This window comes from Rattus norvegicus, chromosome X (assembly GCF_036323735.1).
Source record: "Rattus norvegicus strain BN/NHsdMcwi chromosome X, GRCr8, whole genome shotgun sequence".
NCBI classification, from domain to species: Eukaryota; Metazoa; Chordata; class Mammalia; order Rodentia; family Muridae; genus Rattus; species Rattus norvegicus.
The window spans coordinates 51,931,535-51,955,444 of record NC_086039.1 but is presented as its reverse complement, the minus strand read 5'-3'; the positions used below and the strand labels follow the sequence as shown (position 1 = coordinate 51,955,444).

The following is a 23,910-nucleotide window of genomic DNA, read 5'->3' as shown; positions in this document are numbered from 1 at the left end:
ATTCTTCATAAAAACTTACTTTCCTAGCTAACATTTGAGTTTATACAAAGATGATTTGATAATAGTTTGGAATAAAAGCATTATTTAAAATCATGACACTGTAGTCGAAATTAGGAGAGTCAGCAGTAATCCTTATTTTACAACACTATGCAGGTTATTTAACCTTTCCAGACCCCAATTAACCTATAACCCTGGAGATGGCTAGTTCCCTTAGACCAAAAGAAGCAAGTGATCTTTGCTTTGTTGGGCTAAAATAAGGATCAAATGTGTCATACCAAGCCCAATAGCCCAGATATTTTAGGCTCAGTTTATCACCTATAACAAGTTTCAAAAGTCTACAAACACAGTAATTATTTAATTATGGTTGTCACATAAGTTAATATGATTTAATGTACATTTTCCAGATTTTTCTTGGGAATCAAAGCTAAAATAATATTTATATAATTAATATTATATAATTATATATTTGGAAATATAAACCTTATAAAACTGGAGAGTTGTTATCTCTTCCTATGTATTTTTTTTCCAGAGATGGGATAGACAATACTTAATTCAAGCAGCAGTAACATTAAAAGAAAGATCACAAAAAAAATGAGGAAAAAAGGCATGAATGATAAACAAAGAGAAAATAATACCATAGGTCTAGAGGATATTCCATTTATGTATTTTAATGTGCAAACAGGCACAAAGAAATAACAAAAATATATTATTTGGTTGCTTATGCAATTATGAAAATGGGTTACCAGATCGATTTAGGCATTCTAGGTGCCTCTAATATTGCTCTTGAACTGCAGGATGCTAACTTTCAAAGATGTCACTTTTGGAAGATAAACTTTATTGAAATGAGATTTCTTAAGAATTATTCAATTTTCTATTTGTTTCACATGGTTGATGCAAAAATATAAATGAAAGTTATAAATGAAAACTCTAAGTAATTGCTAAAGGATTAGGAAGTAACTAAATAAATGCTGATAAACTAGATATTATAGCTATTTAAAACATATTCGCAGTTCCATACACTGATCATAAAATAATATGACTGAGCTATATGATAATTCAGTGTTGAAAATAATTACAATGTAAACTGAGGAAAAAACACTTTTGTAAATCTGAATGTAAAGAAGACAATTTAAGGGTTCTATAAATGTAGAAATAATAATTGCTAAGGTGTCAAGTAACTGTACCATAAGTAATTAAGAAAACTACAAAGAAATACAATGTTGAGCTTTAAATCTCTTAATTATTTTATGTAAGTGGAGATAACTTAGAGTCTATTCATAAATAATGTTCAAGTGAACATAGATCTCTCCATACTTATTCAATATATTACTTGAAATTTCAGAAATAAGACAACTAAAAGAGATCAAGGGAATATAAGTTTAAAAGAAGAAGTCAATTATCATTATTTGCATATCATACTATACATAAACAACACCAAAATTTCTACCAGGGAACTCTGACAGCTGATATTTTATCATTATGCAAATGACAAATGGGCTGAGAAAGAAGTCAGGGAAATGCCTTTCACAATAGTGTCAAATAATATATCTAGATAACTCTAGCCAAATAATTAAAAGACCTGTAGGATCAAAATCTCAAGGCTTTGAAGAAAGAAAATGAAGAAGATATCATAAAATGGAAAGATCTCCCATGATCATGGATTGGTAGGGTTAACATAGTATGAATTGTCATCTTACCAAAAGCAATCTACAGATTCTATGGAATTCCCATCAAAACTACATCACAATTCTATACAGATCTTAAAAGAATAATTCTCATCTTCATATTGAAAAACAAAAGCCTAAGATAGCTAAAACAATCCTGACCAATGAAAGAACTGCTGGAGGTAACACCATCCCTGAATTCAAGCTGTACTGCAGAGCTATAGTTATAAAACCTCATGGTATTGGCATAAAAAGAATGGGATTAAATTTAAGACCCAGTTATCTATTCACTGACCTATGAACATATGATTTTTGATGAAACCAAAAATACACACTGGAAAAAAGAAGGCATTTTCTAACAATTTTTGCCGGTCAAATTGGATGTCTGCAATATAGAAGAATGCAAATATATTCATATTCATCACAAAAATCTCATGTTCAAGTGAACCAAAGACCTCAACATAAAACGAGACACACTGAACCTGATAGAAGAGAAAGAGGGGGATAGTTTTGGATGCAGCTGCACAGTAGACAACTGTCTATACGGAACACTGATAATATATGCACTAAGATTAAGGATTAATAAATGAGACTTCATTAAGCTTTCAGCAGCATAGAGAATGAGAAAATGTTTTGCCGACTCCATATCCAATAGATAACTAAATATGAACTCAAGAGATGCAATCCAAAATAATTAATAATAATAATAATAATAATAATAATAATAATCCAATTGAAAATGGGGTACAGATATAAACAGAGAATCCTAAATAGACAAATAGCATAGCCATCATGGAAATGAAAATAAGAACTACTTTAAGATTCTTATACTTCTCAGAATGGCTAAGATCAATAACAAAAGGGATAGTTCATGGTAAAATTTTGTAGGAAGGCAAACACTCCTCCATTGCTGGGTGGAGTGCAAACTTATACAGTTACTATGGAAATCAATATAATAGTTCCTTGGAATATTGTGAATTAACCTCCCTCAAGACCCAGCTATAATGCTCTTGGGAATATGCCCAAAATTTGCTTTACCCTACCACAAAAACACTTGCTCAACTCTGTTTAAATGCTTTATTAATAATAATCAGAAGTAGGAAACAATATAGAATGAATACAGAAAAGGAGATGTATTTACACCACATAGGATTACTCAGCCACTTTAAAATATTTTCATGAAATTTGAAGACAAATAAATGCAATTAGAAATAACCCTTAGCTGTCAAATGATAGTCAAGGTACAATCCAGAGACCCAGAGAGGTTTGGTAGAGGAGGGCTCTAAGGGGGAAACATGTATCTCCTTGGAAAGAGGAAGTAGAAAAGATTCTTCAGGTAAGCCAGAAAATGTGGGGATGAGAAATAGAAGATCAGCTAGTGGAAATGGAAGTATAGAATGTGGAGAGAGACAGCTAGAATTAAGGGGAGGTGGCAATATAGAGCCTAGTGCAGTGGCGACTTCATGGAATCGATGAGGATGACCCTAGTGAGGACTTCAAGTAAAAAGGTATGAGTTTGAATTAGCCAGCTTTTGTAGCCACTCAAGGTTTCCAGTAATGGGATTGGGTTAACTTCATTTGAGTTTTTAGCCAAGGAGATCCTGTGGAGATTCCTAAACAATCCAAGCTAATCCCAGGACAGAAACTTGACAGCTTGGCCCCATTGCTGATGACAACTTTCAATGACCTCATTCAACATAGAGTGTTTGAGCTGGTATAGTATGAGCTTGGAGCCTTAACCCCCATGTTTCCATCTCATTGGCACAAGATGGTACTCTGAATGCAATGGAAAGAGAAACCTAGACACCAGCATTCACATAAAATCTTTCTTGTTTACAAGATGTGTTGGGGCAATGGGGGAACAAAATTTATGAGACTGGCCAATGTTGGTTTAACATGAGGCCCACAACATGAGAGGTATCTCATGTTCTACACAGGCTGGATGTCTATGAACCAGACACTGGATTAAGAAAGAAACTTAGGGTTGAAACAACAAGGATTACATCACCTCCACAAAAAAATCAATATTATTTCTCATGATATTCTGCTATACTCATAGATCAGTGCCTTGTCCAGTAATCATCAGAGAAGCTTCCTCTAGCAGTACATGGGAGCTTGTGTAAAGACCCACAGCCAGACAATATGAAAAGAGTATCTGAATTTGAGTTCTAGACCAGTTCTCTCTCTTCACTAAAAAAAATTAGGGAACTCTGCAGAAGAGGGGGTGGAAATATTATAAGAGTCAGAGAAGATGTCAGATACCAAGAGAACATGGCTGACCACATCGACTAAGCATGGATCATATGGGTTTCACAGATCCTGAAGCTGCAATCATGGGGTCTACCTGGGTCTGTACCACATCCTCTGCAAATATCATATGGCTATTGATTTGCTGTTTTGAGCGACCCCTAATAATGGGAGTGTATGTATCTATGACACTTTTGCCTATTTTTGTGACTCTTTTCCTTCTGTTGGTTTGCTTGTCCCAACCTAGGTATAAGGGCCTTCACCTTGTCTTTTTTATCTTCTTTTGTCCTGTATTGGTGCTGCCTCTTGGAGGCCTGCTCTTTTCTGAAAGGGAAATGAGAGGGAATGAATCTGAAGGAGAAGGAGGTAGAACCTGTGAGATAGGAAGGGAGGGGTAATTGATGTCAAGTTATATTATATGAAAAAATAATCTATTTTTAATAAAATTTTTAAAAGATATTAAAATAAATACAACAAATTATAAAACCAGCAAAAGGAATAATTTTATGAGAAACTAGGTAGAAATATTAAATGATATTGTAATGTTAAATTAAAGTTACTTCATTAGTTGAAATGTTCCACTGACTCGTAAAAAAGGGTATTCCAGCTATTATATACCTAGTGTAACAGGGTACAAGTAAAATTAAGGCAGCACAAAGTTAAGTGGTGTTTATTGTGATTGGTGACCAGAAAATTTACGGGCATAAACCAAAAAGGAATATATTATGCTTAATAATTTGAAATGAAAGATTTGGGAAATGCTAGGTATAAAGTTGATAGGACAATAAGAATAATGTTTGATATCTGTAAAATCAATATATGTTTTTTTCATATGATGGCAATTACATCAATAAGTATTTACTTCCAGATGGAAAGGACAGAAGAAAATTGAGAATATAATAATCTTAAGAAAATTAGTTGGAAACTGAGAAAATTACATAAGAAAAAGGGAAATTGCTCGGTTTATAGAATATACAGGAATAATTATCAGAAAGTGACTTAAATAATGATACTTGTGTGATAATTAAATACAAAAATGATAAATTTTATAAGAGTAGTTGGTCAGGTGAACTAGAGAATTCAGGAGGGAATTTTTGTTTTAAAAAGGAAAACAAGGATGTCCCACGACAGAAGAGTGGATACAGATTATGTGGTTCATTTACACAATGGAATACTGCTCAGCTATTAAGAATGAAGACATCCTGAGTTTTGCAGGTAAATGGATGGAACTAGAAAATATCTTCCTGAGTGAGGTAACTCAGACCCAAAAAGGACATATATGTTATGTTCTTACTAACAAGGGGATATTAGGGCCCCTAGAAGTACAGAACACCCAAGAAACAATCCACAGAACTCAAAAAGGTCAACAAGCTGAAGGGTCCAAGTGAGGACTCCATAGTTCCACTTGGTAGGGAGAAGAAAGCAATCACAAGGGGGGAGCAAGGGACAGAGGAGGGAAAGGGGATGGGGCGGAGGAAGATGGGAACATGATTTGGTATGGAGTGGGGGGAAAGGACTGAAGCCCTGAGGGCCAGCAGAAAAAAATGGAAACAGGTAACCTTGGTTAGATGGAGGTTGGGAGAACTCTATAGAATGTACCAGAGTCCTGATAAGTGAGAGCATCTCTGGACTCAGAGGTTTGGGGGCCCTAGATGACATGCCCTACAGTGTGGAGAGGGAACTTGTAGAGCCCACCTCTCGTAGAAAGACAAGGCATCAAGTGAGGGATACGATGGCTTTCCCACAGCCAATTATCTGACCTGTCTGAAAAAAAATGCAGGGATGGAAATGGAGAAGAAACCAAGGAAAGAAGGCCCAGTGACAGGCCCAAAGAGGATTCCAGCTCAAGGGAGTCCCCAAGATCTGACACCATTACTGAAGCTATGGGATGTTCACAAAAAGGGACCTATTATGACTGCTCTCCCAAAGACCCAACAAGCACCTGAGTCAGATGTAGATATGTGCACCCAACGAACAAACAGAAGCTGCTGACCCCTCTAGTTGAATCAGGGAAAAGCTGTAGGAAGCTGAGGAGGAGGACAACCCTGTAGGAGGACCAGCAGTCTCAAGTAACCTGGACCCCGAGATCCCTTAGACACTGAATCACCAATCAGGCAGCATACACCAGCTGTGATGAGGCCTCCAACACACATACAGCAGAGGACTGCTGGGTCTGGGTTCAGTCAGAGAAGATGCACTTAATCCTCAGGAGACTGAAGGCCCCAGGAAATTTAAAGGTCTGTGGAGAGTGGAGAGGGAGAGGCGGGGGAAGTGTGGTGTGGCAGGAAGGAGGTATGAGTTGTGGAACCCTCGGTAGGTGGACCGGTAGGGGAATAAAACCTGGAATTTAAAAATAAAAAAATTAAAATAGTAAAAAGGGAAAATAAGGTTATTATATAGTCATTAGGTTTGAGATATTTATTATGAGATTTCTTGCCCCAAATTCTATACATTAACATTCTCCACCAATAACTCGAACACTATCACCACTTAACCTCTAAATTACTACTACAACCATTCTCAAAAGAACCATCAACTCCATGAACATTTAACAAACAAAATCTCCTAGCATTTATTGACAGTCTATTCCCTCATTGGCATCAGACTTGGCACTTCTTCATCTTCATTTTGCATGACAATGTAAAAACTATTGAAGCACACGAATAAGGCTTTAAATAATTTTTCTGCGGTCACATATTAGTAATTAAAACGGGCAACTTTCAAACCTTGGTAAACTTGTTTCCAAGATTTGCTACTCATCTGGACATAGAGGTCACATAGTACAACTAAAATATGTGTGCACTATATATGTGAATGATAGCAACAGAAATTAAAAACTGACTGGATTCAGATGTAGAAATACTGCCACTGCAGCATCTGTATCTGAGGGTAGAGTTCATATGTGAAGCAACATGACTTGGGAGCCATTCCATAAATCCATGAAAGAGGACAATTGAGATGAGTATCTAAAGCAAAGGGATTTGGCTTATGCAGCACTTTCATAAGAATTAGGACAAAATTAGGCAGGAGATGAACTAGAGTTAGTCATAGATGCTGAACAAGAACATTTTTTAAAGAAGGGCAATTAACAGAACACAAGTACAAAGTGCACAGTGAAATATAATTGTTTCAAATATCGGAGACAGGTACTGGCTAACATAAAAGTTATCATTTCATGAAACTTCTTTAATCACATTCCATACAGTAAACATTTATCAATTACTGAACTTAATTGCTTCAGAAAGCTTCTTTTGCTCTTTGCTCAGTTTAAACTCATCATTGAAGAGTCCTATATAGTTTGTCTACATAATTATCCTGTTCAAAGCAAGACACCTGGAGAGTACACACTACTGCTAAGCATAATTATTCTGCAACAACAAGTATAATTAGACAGCATTACGCAAACCATGACATAATAGTACCTTAATCTTTGACCTACTGAAGAGATATTTTGCTATGCAGTCTGTGTTGAAATCAAAACCCAGGCACTCTGTAGCTATGGATAAAACTAATAATGCCTATAACTATCTTGGAAAGTTATCAGGAAAAATTAGTTATTCAGTTAAAGCATAGAATCTTATTCTAAGAATATAATAAAATCCCCACTAATGCTGGGTTTTATTGAAATCATCTGTATGTTCCCATTTATTCTTTCAACATAGTAATTTAAAATAACCACATATGATCAAAGACAACTAGGTGACCAATTACTCTTCTACTACACATTCTTTCTTGAAAGTATTTAATCAAAATATAAATTTCAAACCAAATACAATCTCAGTTCAAGAGGCAGAAATACATCTTTGAAGATGGACTGGAATGGATCGACTCATTTTGCTTCTGTTTGTATAAGGCTGTTTCTGAAGACATTACAATCACTGTGAAGAATAAACTCAAAAGTGATGAGCCTACTAAGTTTCTTCTATAGATAGATATTTAACATGACATTAAGTATATTAGTGACAATGTTGTTAGAAAAAATGAAGGCAAATTAAAAGACTTACTGATTTATTTTTGACATAATTTTTCCTCACCATCAGTGAATAGTTCTATTACTGTAGTGATGAGACTATGGAATTTCTGCCTAAAATGGATGCACTATGTTATTAAAAGTTTGCGAACCAATTGACCAGACGAAAGAGCGGCAAATTCATTTCTGTTGTATCAAATAGGTTTTTTGAAGGGTCATAGAATTATAGCTATATTATTTTTAAAGAACCTGAGTTTGTCATGTGAAAGGATCATAGATGATAAAAGTTTGAATAAATGGGACTGTGATTTAAATGAAGACCCTGTCATTTGAAAGTTTTATAATAAGAAGTCATGAAGTATTGTTCTTATGATTATTTTAACACCTTAAAATATAATATCAGGGATGTAGAGATGGCTCAGTCTGGAAAACCCTTGCTATGAAAACATAGGAACTAGATTTCAAATTTATGCAGCACACATAAAAAGTGGTTATAATAGTTTACATCTGCAATACCAGTACTCTTATGTGGGACTCAAAACACAGACAGAAGAATCTCTGGAAGCTCACTTTTTAGTTTCCTATGGGATGGTGAACAAAGGCAACAACAATAACAAAAACCTGCCTCCAAAAGTGGAATTCAAGAACTGACACCCACATTGTCCTCTCCCATACATACATGCACTGTGGCATGCACATGTCCATGCTACCAAGAAGAATATGTATACATATCATCCATCCACAGACTACTTACTCTCATACACATAAAATGTTAATAAGTATATAAGTACTAATTGTTAATTCATAACTCACAGAGAAAATATCAATAGGCTGGCTCTTGTCCTTTTTATAGACTACTGTACTAGACAGCTCAGCAGAACAGAAAAGTTCAAAATAAAGAAGCCCAAAACAGTTTGGAATTTTCAAATCAAATTATGTCATTAATGAATGAAATAAAAAGTATCAAATAATGTATTCAAATAATTTTCTAGATATTTCTTTTGCTTTGCTAAGAATATCTGACATACTATTTTTAGGTATATATTCTTCTCATACTTCTATACTCTGGTATATGCAAATTCTAATGTTAAGTGTTCTATACATTCTTGAGCATATGCTACTGAGTAACATAAGGCATATTGCAATGTACTTTCTTAATCTTAAAATTTCAATAATGGATCTGGGATGGAAATTGTACCATTTTATGATATTCATGTCAGTTCTGCCTTTATGTATTTTGGCCATATTTTAGTATTTCCATTAATTTACGTAATACCTAACATATCTAATGTCTACTTAAGAATTGTCACAAGGTTGTAAGCATGGATCGATCTGCATTCTTCTACATGTTGACCTCCAGTTGAACCAGCACCATTTGCTGAAAATGCTATCTTTTTTCCATTTGATGGTTTTGGATCCTTTGTCAAAAATCAAGTGCCCATAGGTGTGTGGGTTCATTTCTGGGTCTTCAATTCTGTTCCATTGGTCTATCTGTCTGTCTCTGTACCAATACCATGCAGTTTTTATCACTATTGCTCTGTAATACTGCTTGAGTTCAGGGATAGTGATTCCCCCTGAAGTCCTTTTATTGTTGAGGATAATTTTAGCTATCCTGGGTTTTTTGTTATTCCAGATGAATTTGCAAATTGTTCTGTCTAACTCTGGGGGAGGGGGATGTTTGCCCAGAAACCGGGAAAGGGAATAACACTCGAAATGTATATAAGAAATACTCAAGTTAATAAAAAAAAAGAATTGTCACAAAAAGATCATTTAAAAATTTTAAAGCCTTCAAGATAAGTCTTCATAAATATCAAAGAACAGGAAATCTGTTCTGTAATTACTTCTGATTTAGGATGTGCAGATTGAGACATCATGTTCTCATAAAGCCGCAGAATAGATCTCACCTATTAGAGGTTTACTTCTACAGGAAATTGCACTTCCCATTACTAGAAGAAAGTCCTTTAATGTAAAACTAATGCCTGAACAAGCAGGCAGGCCCTTTATAAGGAAAAAAAAACAAGACAACAAAACAAAACTGGATATTTTCAGGATTAAAATGTGCCATGGCATTTCATTACTTGTACATTCTTTCAATTCAGAAAAGAGTATTTCCATTAAGTCTCCAGTTATTGACATAATGATTTCTTGGGCAAATTTTAAAACATCTTACTATTTTTCTCCTATTTAATTGACATTACAGAATACTCAAGGTTTGAGAAATATAATTCAACTAAAAAACATGTCTCATGAATATGAGTTTTTCTGCTTACAACTGAATCTGGATGCACTTACCTTTTCCTAATTTCAGAATCCACAGTAATCTGCCTCTTCTTTTGAGGAGGTGGTGGTGGAAGTTCCTCTTGGGCATGTTTTACCATGATTTGTTCCCTTGTGGTCACCATAGTTACCGTTTCCATTACAGTTGTCTGTGTTAGTGATGGCTGAGTGGTGGTGACAGCCTGTGAAATCTGTGAGAAATATTGAAACAAAGGTCAGACACTGCTCGAAAGACTTTGGTAAAGAGTGCTTAGAGTAGTGAAGGAAAATAATGAGAAACTGTTCTTGCTTGTTGGTAGATTGACCTTCAGATCAAACCAGCACCATACTAAATCTGAATAAAATTATTTTATTTGACTTAAGTTATGTTGACTGAAACAATAAGGCTAGGTAATATGAAAATATGATGTAAACAGTGATTCTGGGCTGAACTGGAAATTCATTAGCAAGGAAAGAAAACAAAACAAAACGAAAACAACCTCTTCCCAAAAAAGGTTGTCAGTGTATCATAAAACATACTAAATAAAATGTTCACAACACTAAGATATATTTTACTAAAGCATCTGAGTACAGTTTCTAGCATCTGGGGCATTGTATCCATGTGTTAATAGTTTTCCAAAAGTTTCAGGTTAAAAACAACACTTGAACAAAGAAAAACCTTTTACAAAGAATTAATTACATTAAATAAAGTTTTAAGATGAAATTTTGATTTTACAATGATTATTTTGATCAGGAGACATTTAAAATGATAATCAGTTAAAGTTCAGAATAAAATTCCATTTAATAAAGCTGGCATCTTTTACAGCTTCAGTAGAAGGCCAATATGAAGTAATTATTAATCTATGAGTATCTGAGTGTTTCATGTTATTCAAAAGTTTAAGTTACACCCTTCATAATAGACCCAAATAATATAATGTACCTCGGTGTGACTTTAACCAAGCAAGTAAAAGATCTGTACAATAAGAATTTCAAGACTCTGAAGAAAGAAATTGAAGAAGTCCTCAGAAGGTGGAAAGATCTCCCATGCTCATGGATTGTCAGGTTTAATATAGTAAAAATGGCCATTTTACCAAAAGCGATCTACAGATTCAATGCAATCCCCATCAAAATACCAATCCATTTCTTCAAAGAGTTAGACAGAAAAATTTGCAATTTCATCTGGAATAACTAAAAACCCAGGATAGCTAAAATTATCCTCAACAATAAAAGGACTTCAGGGGGAATCACTATCCCTGAACTCAAGCAGTATTAAAGAGCAATAGTGATAAAAACTGCATGGTATTGGTACAGAGACGGACAGATAGACCAATGGAACAGAATTGAAGACCCAGAAATGAACCCACACACTTATGGGCACTTGATTTTTGACAAAGGAGCCAAAACCATCAAATGGAAAAAAGATAGCATTTTCAGCAAATGGTGCTGGTTCAACTGGAGGTCAACATGTAGAAGAATGCAGATCGATCCATGCTTATCACCCTGTACAAAGCTTAAGTCCAAGTGGATCAAGGACCTCCACATCAAACCAGATATACTCAAACTAATAGAAGAAAAACTAGGGCAGCATCTTGAACACATAGGCACTGGAAAAATTTTCCTTAACAAAACACCAATGGCTTACGCTCTAAGATCAAGAATCGACAAATGGGATCTCATAAAACTGCAAAGCTTCTGTAAGGCAAAGGACACTGTGGTTAGGACAAACGGCAACCAACAGATTGGGAAAAGACCTTTACCAATCCCACAACTGATAGAGGCCTTATATCCAAAATATACAAAGAACTCAAGAAGTTAGACTGCAGGGAGACAAATAACCCTATTAAAAAATGGGGTTCAGAGCTAAACAAAGAATTCACAGCTGAGGAATGCCGAATGGCTGAGAAACACCTAAAGAAATGTTCAACATCTTTAGTCATAAGGGAAATGCAAATCTAAACAACCCTGAGATTTCACCTCACACCAGTGAGAATGGCTAAGATCAAAAACTCAGGGGACAGCAAATGCTGGCGAGGATGTGGAGAAAGAGGAACACTCCTCTATTGTTGGTGGGATTGCAGACTGGTACAACCATTCTGGAAATCAGTCTGGAGGTTCCTCAGAAAATTGGACATTGAACTGCCTAAGGATCCAGCTATACCTCTCTTGGGCATATACCCACAAGATGCCCCAACATATAAAAGAGACACGTGCTCCACTATGTTCATAGCAGCCTTATTTATAATAGCCAGAAGCTGGAAAGAACCCAGATGCCCTTCAACAGAGGAATGGATACAGAAAATGTGGTACATCTCCACAATGGAATATTACTCAGCTATCAAAAACATGACTTTATGAAATTCGTAGGCAAATGGTTGGAACTGGAAAATATCATCCTGAGTGAGGTAACCCAATCACAGAAAAACACACATGGTATGCACTCAGTGATAAGTGGCTATTAGCCCAAATGCTTGAATTACCCTAGATGCCTAGAATACATGAACCTCAAGACAGATGATCAAAACGTGAATGCTTCACTCCTTCTTTAAAAGGGGGAACAAGAATATCCTTTGCAGGGAATAGAGAGGCAAAGATTAAAACAGAGACAGAAGGAACACCCATTCAGAGCCTGCCCCACATGTGGCCCATACATATACAGCACCCAAGTAGACAAGATGGATGAAGCAAAGAAGTGGAGGCCGACAGCAGCCGCATGTAGATCTCTCCTGAGAGACATAGCCAGAATACAGCAAATACAGAGGTGAATGCCAGCAGTAAACCACTGAACTGAGAACAGGAACCCCGTTGAAGGAATCAGAGAAAGAACTGGAAGAGCTTGAAGGGGCTCGAGACCCCATATGAACAACAATGCCAAGCAACCAGAGCTTCCAGGGACTAACCCACTACCTAAAGACTATACATGGACTGACACTGGACTCTGACCTCATAGGTAGCGTTGAATATCCTAGTAAGATCACCAGTGGAAGGGGAAGCCCTGGGTCCTGCTAAGACTGAACGTGATTGATGGGGGGAGGGCGGCAATGGGGGGAGGATGGGGAGGGGAACACCCATAAAGAAGGGGACGGGGAGGGATTAGGGGGATGTTGGCCCATAAACCAGGAAAGGGAATAACACTCGAAATGTAAATAAGAAATACTCAAGTTAAAAAAAATAAAAAATAAAAAAATAAAAAAGTTTAAGTTAAAATACTCTCTGTATAAGCCACTGAATATGTTTAAATACATGAGTTTCTGAATTTTATCATTATAGTGTTTTGTTTTAGAATTGTAATCCCCTTCTGATCAGACATATTTGAGGAGACATAGTTCAAAATTTGCCTAATATAGCATATGATATACATCATGACACTTATCATCTCCATATGCAAGACAATATCAGACAGATAAGTACAAAATAACATATTCCTTCCCTTTAAATTCTCCACTTATCTCCCTCACAGTGTTCACTTCATTATGGCCATAAGTTATCTCTGGAATGTTAATTACAGCCCTTTGTAACTAATTTATTTGGAAGAGTTATTTCCAACAAGACCAAAGAAAGCCAGCCTGCAGTAGTTCTGCTTTTGGCTATTAACACAAGAAAAAGTATTTTGCTGCAACCAAGATTTGTTAAATAGACTTTTCTGTACTTTCTGAGAAATATGAGAATCATTTAGTGTACCATCTTTCCCTCACTGAGCTTTGAAAGAAATTTGGGAAGAGTCAAGATAATTGTTTGATCTTCTAAGTTGGCCACAAAAGAATGAAATCCTACAACAAGCTACCATCTATAAATATTGGCTCGATTGTATGTATTTAAAATGCATGCCATTGGACAAACTATATGTTGAGGCCTTCTATTTTATTAGCTGTTATGCAAAACAAAAAAAATACAACCAACACAACAAAAACAAATCCAACACACATCAAGAGAAACTGAAGTCTTACATACACCAATTGCAAGTTATCTTTTATCTTTTCAAAGCCCTTCATTCAGAATCAATCACTGAGCTATGAGCAATTTTAATTACATACTCCACTGACAGGTTATATCAAGATTAAAAAAGGCAACAGTTTTAAAATTGCTTAAAATATAAATTCAAATATAATTGCATCTAGTACAAAAGAACACTAAATGAACAATTTAAGTTTGCTTTTATACTGAAAGGGAAATGTAATTTTATTTGAATTCCAAGAGCCTTTTTAATGTGATATTATTAATTAACAAAGTAAGATTATTTTGCATAAGATAAATAACTGCTGTAAGAAAATATTTTTCCTGAGAAGACTATCTATAAGTTCTCTGATTATATGACAGTATGAACAAGAAAAGCATTTTTAAATGTTCCATCTTTGAGATATTTGGGTATTAAATATTTGACTATGAAGTTAATTTCTATCATGGTAATAGTTTCTTCATTCTTATTATGAAATTGAATAGACATTCATTCAGGCTTAAAAGAACATGATTATAGCAACATGAACTAATAGTGAAATTGCATTTAAGAATATACACAAGTGATGGTTCCATACAGTGGCTACATATGATCTTTACTGCAACATCATGACTGGTAATACTATTTTATTTGCTTTGGTATGAAGAAATAAGAAAACAATCACACACTGACCCTGAAATAGTAGGCCAGAATTCCTTATGTATAACAAAATAATAATCTTCAAAATCCATGCAATCAGATCATAGAACAATTGGTCATTGTCTTAGTCAGGGTTTCTATTGGTGCACAAAACATCATGACCGAGAAACAAGCTGGGGAAGATACGGCTTATTCAGCTTATACTTCCACATTGTTAACTGGAACTCAAGCAGATCAGGAAGCAGTAACTGATGCAGAGGCCATGGAGGGATGTTACTTACTGTCTTGTCTCCCCTGGCTTGCTGGGCTTGCTTTCTTATAGAACCCAAAACTACCAGTCCAGAGATGTCACCACCCACAGTACCCTCCAGTACAGTCATATACCAAGTTTTACCATGGCTTTTAATAATTGATTCTAAATGAATAATTATTCATTAGAATCATGACAATATTGGCAGAAGAGAGATTATCGGAGCCATTTAATCTATTTTTATGCTTACTATACAGGTTTATCACCCAGGAGATGAAAGCTCCTTCCTTAGAATGGCAAAATAACTTCCAGTTTATGATGAACTTCTTAAATCCTAAAGGCAAACTATCTCATTATGACATTTCCAGTTGAATTATTTTTGAACTCTGAACCAACAAAGGGTAACATGGGTACTGTTTATTAAGGTCAATTTTAAAGATTTAAAACTCAATAATTATATAACCCTATTGAATTTCATTTTGACGGTGTGAAATGAAATGTCAGTGATTTGTTCAAAGTGGCATTAACTGGTATGTCAAAACCAAGATTCTGGCTTTGGAAACCATACTAAATTAACAAAATCAAAAATATATAAGATTTTAGTAGATATAGTATAATGTTACAAATAAGTTCAATACTTAGTATGTATCTGATATAGGACACTTTGAAACAACTAAATTAAATCACCATTTTCACGATTTTATACTGTAATAGGCAATGTGATAATCACAATGATATTTGTGAAGTAAGATTAGTGCTACATTTAAAATATAACTATGCAAAATAAAACAAGTACTGAACATACAGTAGTCAAAGACAGTTTATTTGACATGGTACAAACCTAGATTTCTTTGTTCAGTACCTTAACATACAAATTTATTTTAGTGCTAAGATCAGGATCTAAAATATTATCTCATGAATGTATACTGAGCAACTTTGAGGGGAGACAAGGGTAAACACCGCCAGTAGTTGGGTAACTAAATTTATTTTTAATATTAATGGCTGTTCTGTTTTGTCACCAATATTAAGGTTAAAAAATACCTTCCTGAATAGGAACTGACATTGGGATACTGAGAACAATTAGAGTCAAATACTCAAAGGACAGCATAAAAGAAAGAATTCTTGACTTTGAAATAAAATGTTACATAATAATTAAAAGCGTTCATTTGATAAAGTTGTCCCTTCGGGTTTTTGTAGTTTTTCTTCATTTCAACTTGCTGTTAGTACAAAAATATATCAGAAAGCAAAGGCACAGAATATATTCTGGAATCATATTAAAGATAGAATTTGTGCAATTGTGTTAGTTAACAGCACCTGCAAAAATTCAAAAGCAATGACATTTAATTTTCTAATTCACCTAACTTTCTACCATATGCCATCTGAGATGGAAGTGATTAAACATTTTATAGCTAGTATTTATGAAGGGTGTAGTCTTTTTGCATAGAAAATAAACAAATTATGACATCAAAATTTATTAGTTACATCAATTTTCCTATTCAAGGAAAAAAGTTAGATTACTGGTGGAATAAGACTGAAAAAATTTACATTTACCTGGGTATATATATTCTTACATCAAAGGATCAGATATTCAAGTTTTAGTATACCATATACATTAATTATAAAGCATACATGTCACTTATCTGTCAAAGAGTATAAATGATTTCAATTAAATAACTATGATAATGTTTCAAATCAATTAAATTACATTTAGTTTTACTTATTAACTATACAGAAATATTAATTATACTTACAATTAAAATCAAGATAATAGTACATTCATTTAGGTCGTGGTGTTTAGAAAACTGTGCTTAATAGCATGCACACTTGTAAAAGCATTTGTTGAAGACATATCCATTAAAGTTCTATAGAAGTCAATTCAAGGAATGTATATTGTCCTAGACTGTCTTTACATGAAGTTTAATATTCTTACCTTGTGTTCAGGTATTCTTCAAGCCAAAGACCAAGGCTAACTTTCAAATGCAAGAGAATAGCCCTCAAAGATTAGGGCCAACCCCATCCCCTATATATTTTCATCTTTTACAATGGAACAGCTTCTTCAGGTTAAAATCTCTCAAAGCTTTGACCCAAAAAGTGGTTAAAGCCATAGGTACACGTTGTTCTTTATGTGAGCACAATCAAATTTTCTATAATCACCTTCAAAATCTTATAGCTTAGTCTGAGCAGTAATAAGTTTTGCCTATTACAAAATTTTACACATTTTTACAGCAATCACTTAAAAAAGCATTTCTCCAAAGTACTGCATTGACTGTGAATTATTAATAAAATATGTTTACTGTTCCTGTAACAGAACAAAATTTAAAATTTTGAGGAGATCTCTTCAAAGTTAATCTAAATGCATTTTTCTTAGTATATTTATACAGTTTTGATGAAACAAAATTTGAGGCTAGATAAGAAGCAATTAACTTTCATATACAAGTTGTTATTTATTTGTTCCTATATTTAATTTTCCATTTTGTGTGTACCTCTTTTTGTATGTTCCTTCAAAGTAATAACCCCAAAACAAAGATTTAAACTGACTGTGATTACATGGTTTGGGAAAGTTTTTGAAGAAAAACAAAGGCATGAATAGCTGAACTGTTTAGGTATATTGCTAATATGGGATAAAGCTAAAAAAATAATATTGGTGATGTTATGTTTTCAGAAGTCTATTTGTAAAAAGGGGTATCTTCCAAGCTAGTATTGTCAAATAATGCCTATTTTGACAATATCATATCTAATAATTTTATTCTCATAAAAATTATGAAACCAATAATAACATACAGGAATGACCGCATTCCTGATTTCAAAGCTCTCATATTATAAATATGAATTTCAGTTTGAAAGGGAAATACAAGTTTAATTGAAAATTATAAATAATTGATGTTTTTCATTTGTGATTTTAAATAAAGTATCTTAAGATATTTTTCCTTCATCTTTCAATAAATATTTGTAAGTTCTACATATCAGTTCTCTAATCTCAGGAAGACAAATTCTCTGTACCTAACTTACAACAGAAAAAATATCCTCCTAAAGTCTATTAAATATGGTCATTCATTCTGTTATTTGTGGTATGTACATGGTGAAATGACACATGTATTTTGTTCAATTAGCAAAAAAAACTTTAAGATTGAAATCAATGAGAAAAATATGTTAAATATTATTATACATAGTATTTTGAATACGTACCCATTGTATCATCTAATTACTCATTATAGCAATTTTTCAAAATACCAATTTTTCCTAAAATTAGTAAAATAGTAAAAAATCTCAACATTGATTTCTATTACACTGTAAGTGTGACTTAGTTATCTTTTCCTAATCTAAGTTTTATGTTTTCATAACCACAGCTATGATTTTATCTCAGAACTTTGCAAGATGAACTCTAAGAATTACATCATTTACACTAAAATAGAAGCTTGGAGAGGAAGTTGAAGACTTACAACATAGTCTTACTCCTGTTAATAATTTTAAATGGATAATTCATTATATCCTAAATTTCAGATTTTGTTCAAGGATAAATTGAGGTACTCTAATACTTCATGGTTCTCCAAATTCATGTTAGAAAGATGGACAGTGATGATATAGTTCCATAGTAATATTTTTAGTTACTCTATCATACAGTTTTCCATTTCTGAAGAACCAGTGACAACAATGAGTTCATTCATTTGGTACTCATACATCTGCCTCTTCACAATTTCCCAATACCAGGGTAAGCAAGGAGACCATATTTTTAGATCAACAAAACACTGGGAAATGTTTAAACTAGTTGTATATATTTTCGTCTTAATATAGTTCTCAAATATGTTTAACATAAAGTACAATATAAGAATTAACATCACTTACTTGTGCTGAACTCTTTTCAAGTTTTTGGGTTAAATTATCCCAACGTTGTGCAAAGTTTTCCATCCACATTTCCATCTTTTGAGTCACTGACTTATTTTTCAGTGCTGAAAGGAGATCTTGATTGAGTGAGCTTAGTTTTTCCATGCTTTGCTTTTTCTTTTCTAGATCTATTTTTAAAGCCTGTTAAAATAAGGACAGGCATGGAAGTAAGTCTAGATTTTAAAATAATATTACTCAATCACATCTGATTGTGTTTGCTTCTTTGTATAGCTGAGAAGTGTAGCTATACAGTACCAAGTGTGCATACAACTCCAGGTAGAAAATTACAATCTAAATGTACTCTCTTAAAAGGGGGAAGACTAAAAGCAATGCATCACTTTAACATAGACTAATGGTTCACAATCACGTAGCTGAAGGAATGTCAAATGAAAAGATACAGTCACACCCAAAGGTATTCAACATGTATGTACTTTTAAAAAATGTTTCAAGGTAGGATTCAAGGCACTTAGACACTACAGATTTTAGATTTCTGATCAAATCCAAATAATTAGTATTATTTGACAGAATCATTGTTAAATGTAGAAAACGTGAATGTTTAAGAAGTTTTCCCATTTGGAAGGAACTGGATATAGATCTCTCCTGAGAGACATCTCCAGAGCATGTCAAATACAAATATCAATGTTAGCAGCAAACCACTGAACTGAGAACAGGACCTCCTCATGGAATTAGAGGAAGGATTGAAAGAGCTGAAGGGGCTTGAGACCACATATGAACAACAGTGCCAACCAACCAGAGCTTCCAGGGAATAACCACTCCCCAAAGACTATACATGAACTGACCCAGGACTCAAACTGCATAGGTAGCAGAGAATAGCCTTGTTGGGGCACCAGTGGAAGGGGAAGCCCTTGGTCCTGCTAAGGTTTGGACTCTCAGTGCAGGTGAATATGGGGAGGGGCAGTAAGGGGGATGGATGGGAGAATACCCGTTTGGGGGAGGGAATGGGGTGGCTTATGGACAGTAAACCGGGAAAGGGAATAACATTTGAAATGTAAATAAAGAAATGTATCTAATAAAAATGTATTGATAGCTGTGAAGTGCAGAATACTTTAATAACTGCTAAAATTTGTTGGATTTTTTTGTTAAAAACTGTTTCACTTGATGAATTATAAGTTGCAGAGTTCATGCCATATTTTGCAGGGAGTCACTTTGCAGTAAAAACATATTTTAATTTGCCTTCCTGAAACTGAAAGCCAAATTTGTAATGTTTGCAAAATACTATTTTATTTGCTTTAATAATGCAGGAATATTATTTACATTTATTTAGGCAGAACCAGGATATATTTTCTGTCTTTCAAAGATTAAAGAAGAATTAAAAGATTTATGTATAGGGATGGAAGGTACTCACTATTGAAGCTAAATATGAAATATGCATATTTCTAACATAGTCTTCTTTAAATATCACTTTCAAATTTTCCTTTAAAAATGTTAGCAAACAATCACATATTTAGCTTCAATACTAGGTGCATCTCCTATTTCTATGCATAGGGCTACTTAAAATATTTCCTTAAGCTTTGAGAAAATAAGCCAATGGTGAGTCTGCTTACTTATGTAAGTACTTACAGTTACTGTCATTAATGTGTGTTTGTAGTAAGCATCATTCAATAAAATTATGGCTGCTTGTATAATTATTTGCTTTTCATTCCTTCTTGTGCATTTGGTCCTATAGTCTAAAATATGAATTGATAGATAAACTAAATTCATATCAAAGACATAAGTGCCATAGCTCAGTCATACATAGAATTGGTGAATTTGTTTCATTAAATCACATGTTAACTTTCCATTTCTCTGTTTCCCCAATCCCCCTTCCCTCCTCCTTTTCTTCTCTTAATTACTTTTTTGAAAGGACTATCTCACTCTAATGAGCAATTAGAGAAAATAACTCTGTAGTAATACCAGATGCATTTGGTCATAAGTATTGACTTCTCTTCTTCTAGTGTTCTTTGAACTCACATTTTTGTATATAAGGGTACTATGCTATTTCTCTGTGTGGATGCGTTTGAATTTTATATTCAGGACTTCCCTATTTGGTCCTGTCCTATAACGCACTATATGACTTCAATCTCTTCAAAGCTTAAAGTGGTCTTTACTCTTCTTCCCATGTGGTAGTCTTGGATGTCATTTTAGTTTTTACTCTAATGTACATATTGTAAATAACTATGGTTTAATTCCTCCTAAGTATTAGGAGCAAACAAATATCTATAAATCAAAAGTTTAGGCTACGTCTGTGAATGTTAAAGACACATAGAGTATTAAAATGTTGAGGAAGAATTGAGAATCTGAATTCAAACTCAGAAGGCCACAAAATTGGGAGGAAAAACAAACTTCACAAGGTTTGACCCTTATTCCTACATGTAAGCTGTGGCATATGCATCATATGCACATGAATGCATTTATGTATGTCCACGTGTATGTAATTTTTTAAAAATGTTCAGGACACAAAAGGAAACTCGGGAAAACCTACAAAAGGCTAGGACAATAAGAAAAGATAACCATTTCACTTTCCTAAAAACCTGGCACCTGAACCACCTGTTTTTAAAGCAAACAGGAAGCCCCAATAAATAAATCAGGTTGAGTCAGTAGTAAGTGTAAAAAAAAAATGTGCTGTTCAGTAAGACAATAGTAAACAAGTTCTACTCAGTCAAGTTTAGAAGATGATTTGAATTTGAAACTATATATACAATTAGAAAAGGTCCAGGAAACCTTCCCCTCTTCTCCCATCAGGAGTGTACACAAGAGAATAATGCCATCATAATTCCTCTTATACTGAAGATATTAAATAATGCATCTATTTTTTCTGCAAAAATTTATCAAAATATATGAAATAGCCCACTCCATTTCAATCACCAGTTCCTATACTGAAGTAGGTTGGCTGAATATAGAGTTGCTCAACGTCAAAGAATATTAATATCCTGAGAATAAAATACAGATTCCCAGGTCCTCTTTGTAAAATATACAAGTCAATACACCCAGGAAGAATCTAAGAATATATATTTCTTTTTATTTGCAAAAATACAAATGTTGAAGTCATGCTGAAACCACTGATCTAAGAAGCACCTTTTTTGAAAGCACTTATTCTATTAAGATGAATTCATGAGATTCATCAGAGGAGCTGTAATCAGGGCAGCAACCAAATCAAAATAAAACAGTACTTTCCACAGACATTTCATATACATGGCATTTCTGTCATTTGATATGACAGGACAAATGAGTACAAGGTCTATCTGGCAACTTTACAAGCCATACGCTTTCATTTCCATATTTCCCCAGTGTTGTTCTTCCCTGACAAACAGCAACAGAATTCTTCTTAATATGGAACTATTTTAGAATAATTTTAATAATTTTTAAGTCCTAGAATTCACTTCATAAAGGCCAAATTTTCTCCTCTCTATAGTTTTTAATCTTGTGATAAGAAAAAAATTAACACACACACATATATATATGTATATATATATATATATATACATGAAATAAAATATCAAACTTCTCAGATAACAATTATAACAAGTATTCAAAATTATACTGGTTATTAATGATACTATTTCAAAATAAAGTATACTGATTGTAAATAAAAGAGAATTTTAGAACATGAAATCTATACCTAGGCATGTAGTAGGAATTGGTAACAGATGGTACCTGTTTTGGGTCTCAGATTGTGACATATTTTAATGAACATTAAATTCTTATCCACTGCCTGAGTCAGCAGGGGAATTTTACCTCAAATTCTACACCAGCTGTCAGGATTTGTTAATTGGCTTAAATTATCAAATGGTAAGACTTATACAAAACATATTTTCACTTTTTTCATAACTATGGTGGCATAATATGAATTTTAATCACATTGAAAAAATTATTGAGACTTTACTAATGCAGAATTTTCATGGCCCTGGGTCTAGAAAAGACTTTTGTTCATAAAATGTCACATACTGGCATCTGATTATAGGAAATTATAATTTTGAATCACAGCTATTTGTTTCTAATAAGTCAAATACTATGAGGATTTTGGAAATAGTGTGACAGGCCTCAACCTGAGTCTAGATGTTATAGTGCTCTATTTAACACTGATAGTAGTATTATATAATACCTGTTAATGTCATGTCTATTCTTTCTTAGACCCCAATTTCTGCTTCTAAAATAAACTAGCTAATAGATTGAACAGAACTTTTAACATGTAACTAGATTGGGGATACAACCAGGTTTATGATATTTGCACTTTGTCACTCTGTTATTGTCTAAAAACAACTGTATTACTTCATAAATCTAATCAAGGATATTGATAATATTTAGCACTACATATTAGAATTATACTTCTATTATCATAAAAACACATTTATAATATTCTGGAATGTGATACATTCTGGATATGACTGTCAAAGAAATGTCTTCCAGATGCTCTGTTATCATTTGATCTTTATGCTTCTACATTAAGACATGAAATCTATTTGCTTTCTGTGGAATCAGGGCAGGTTTATGACTGCATCTAGAAAAGATGTAATCTTTCCTCAATTGACCCTTCTACCTTTTTGAAAATGACAATGTACACCACTCTACTTCTCTTTATATTACTTATTTTCTTCATTTCCTTTTAAAACAAGATCTCATGTACTCAAGGCTGACTTGGAACTCACATTATGTAGTAAAGTATGAGCTTGAAATCTTCATGCCTTTTCCTCTACTTCCGAAGTGTAGTGCTTACAGGTATGTACCAACATGCTCAGTTTATGTGGTGCTGGGGATTTAATAGAGGAATTCTTTTTGGAAATGGAGAGGAGTCGTAGGAAAAGGAGGTCCAGTGATAGGCCCAAAGTGGGATCCAGCTCAAGGGTAGGCCCAGAGCCCTGACACTGTTAGTGATGCTGTGGTGTGCTTGCAGAGAGGAGCCTAGCATAGCTGCCCTCTGAGAGTCCCAACAAGCAGACAAAAGAATCAGATGCGAGTATTTACAGCCAACCAATGGACAGAAGCCAGTGACCCCTGTGGTTGAATTAGGGAAAAGCTGGAAGAAGCTGAGGAGGAGCGACCCTGTAGCAGG

The 23,910-nt window shown here is 34.1% G+C and overlaps 1 protein-coding gene across 11 annotated transcripts in view; it reads right to left on the bottom strand.

The window, feature by feature from the left end:
* The window catches only part of Dmd (dystrophin), a 2,367,748-nt gene that overhangs the window by 1,482,401 nt on the left and 861,437 nt on the right, over window positions 1-23,910 (bottom strand). For all 11 annotated transcript variants that reach the window (XM_063279795.1, XM_063279798.1, XM_063279800.1 and 8 more), the window contains 2 exons: window positions 18,822-19,001; window positions 10,174-10,349 (listed from right to left, as the gene is read on the bottom strand). In XM_063279795.1, the coding sequence (XP_063135865.1) occupies window positions 10,174-10,349; window positions 18,822-19,001 (356 nt within the window). The remainder of the gene's footprint in view (window positions 1-10,173; window positions 10,350-18,821; window positions 19,002-23,910) is intronic.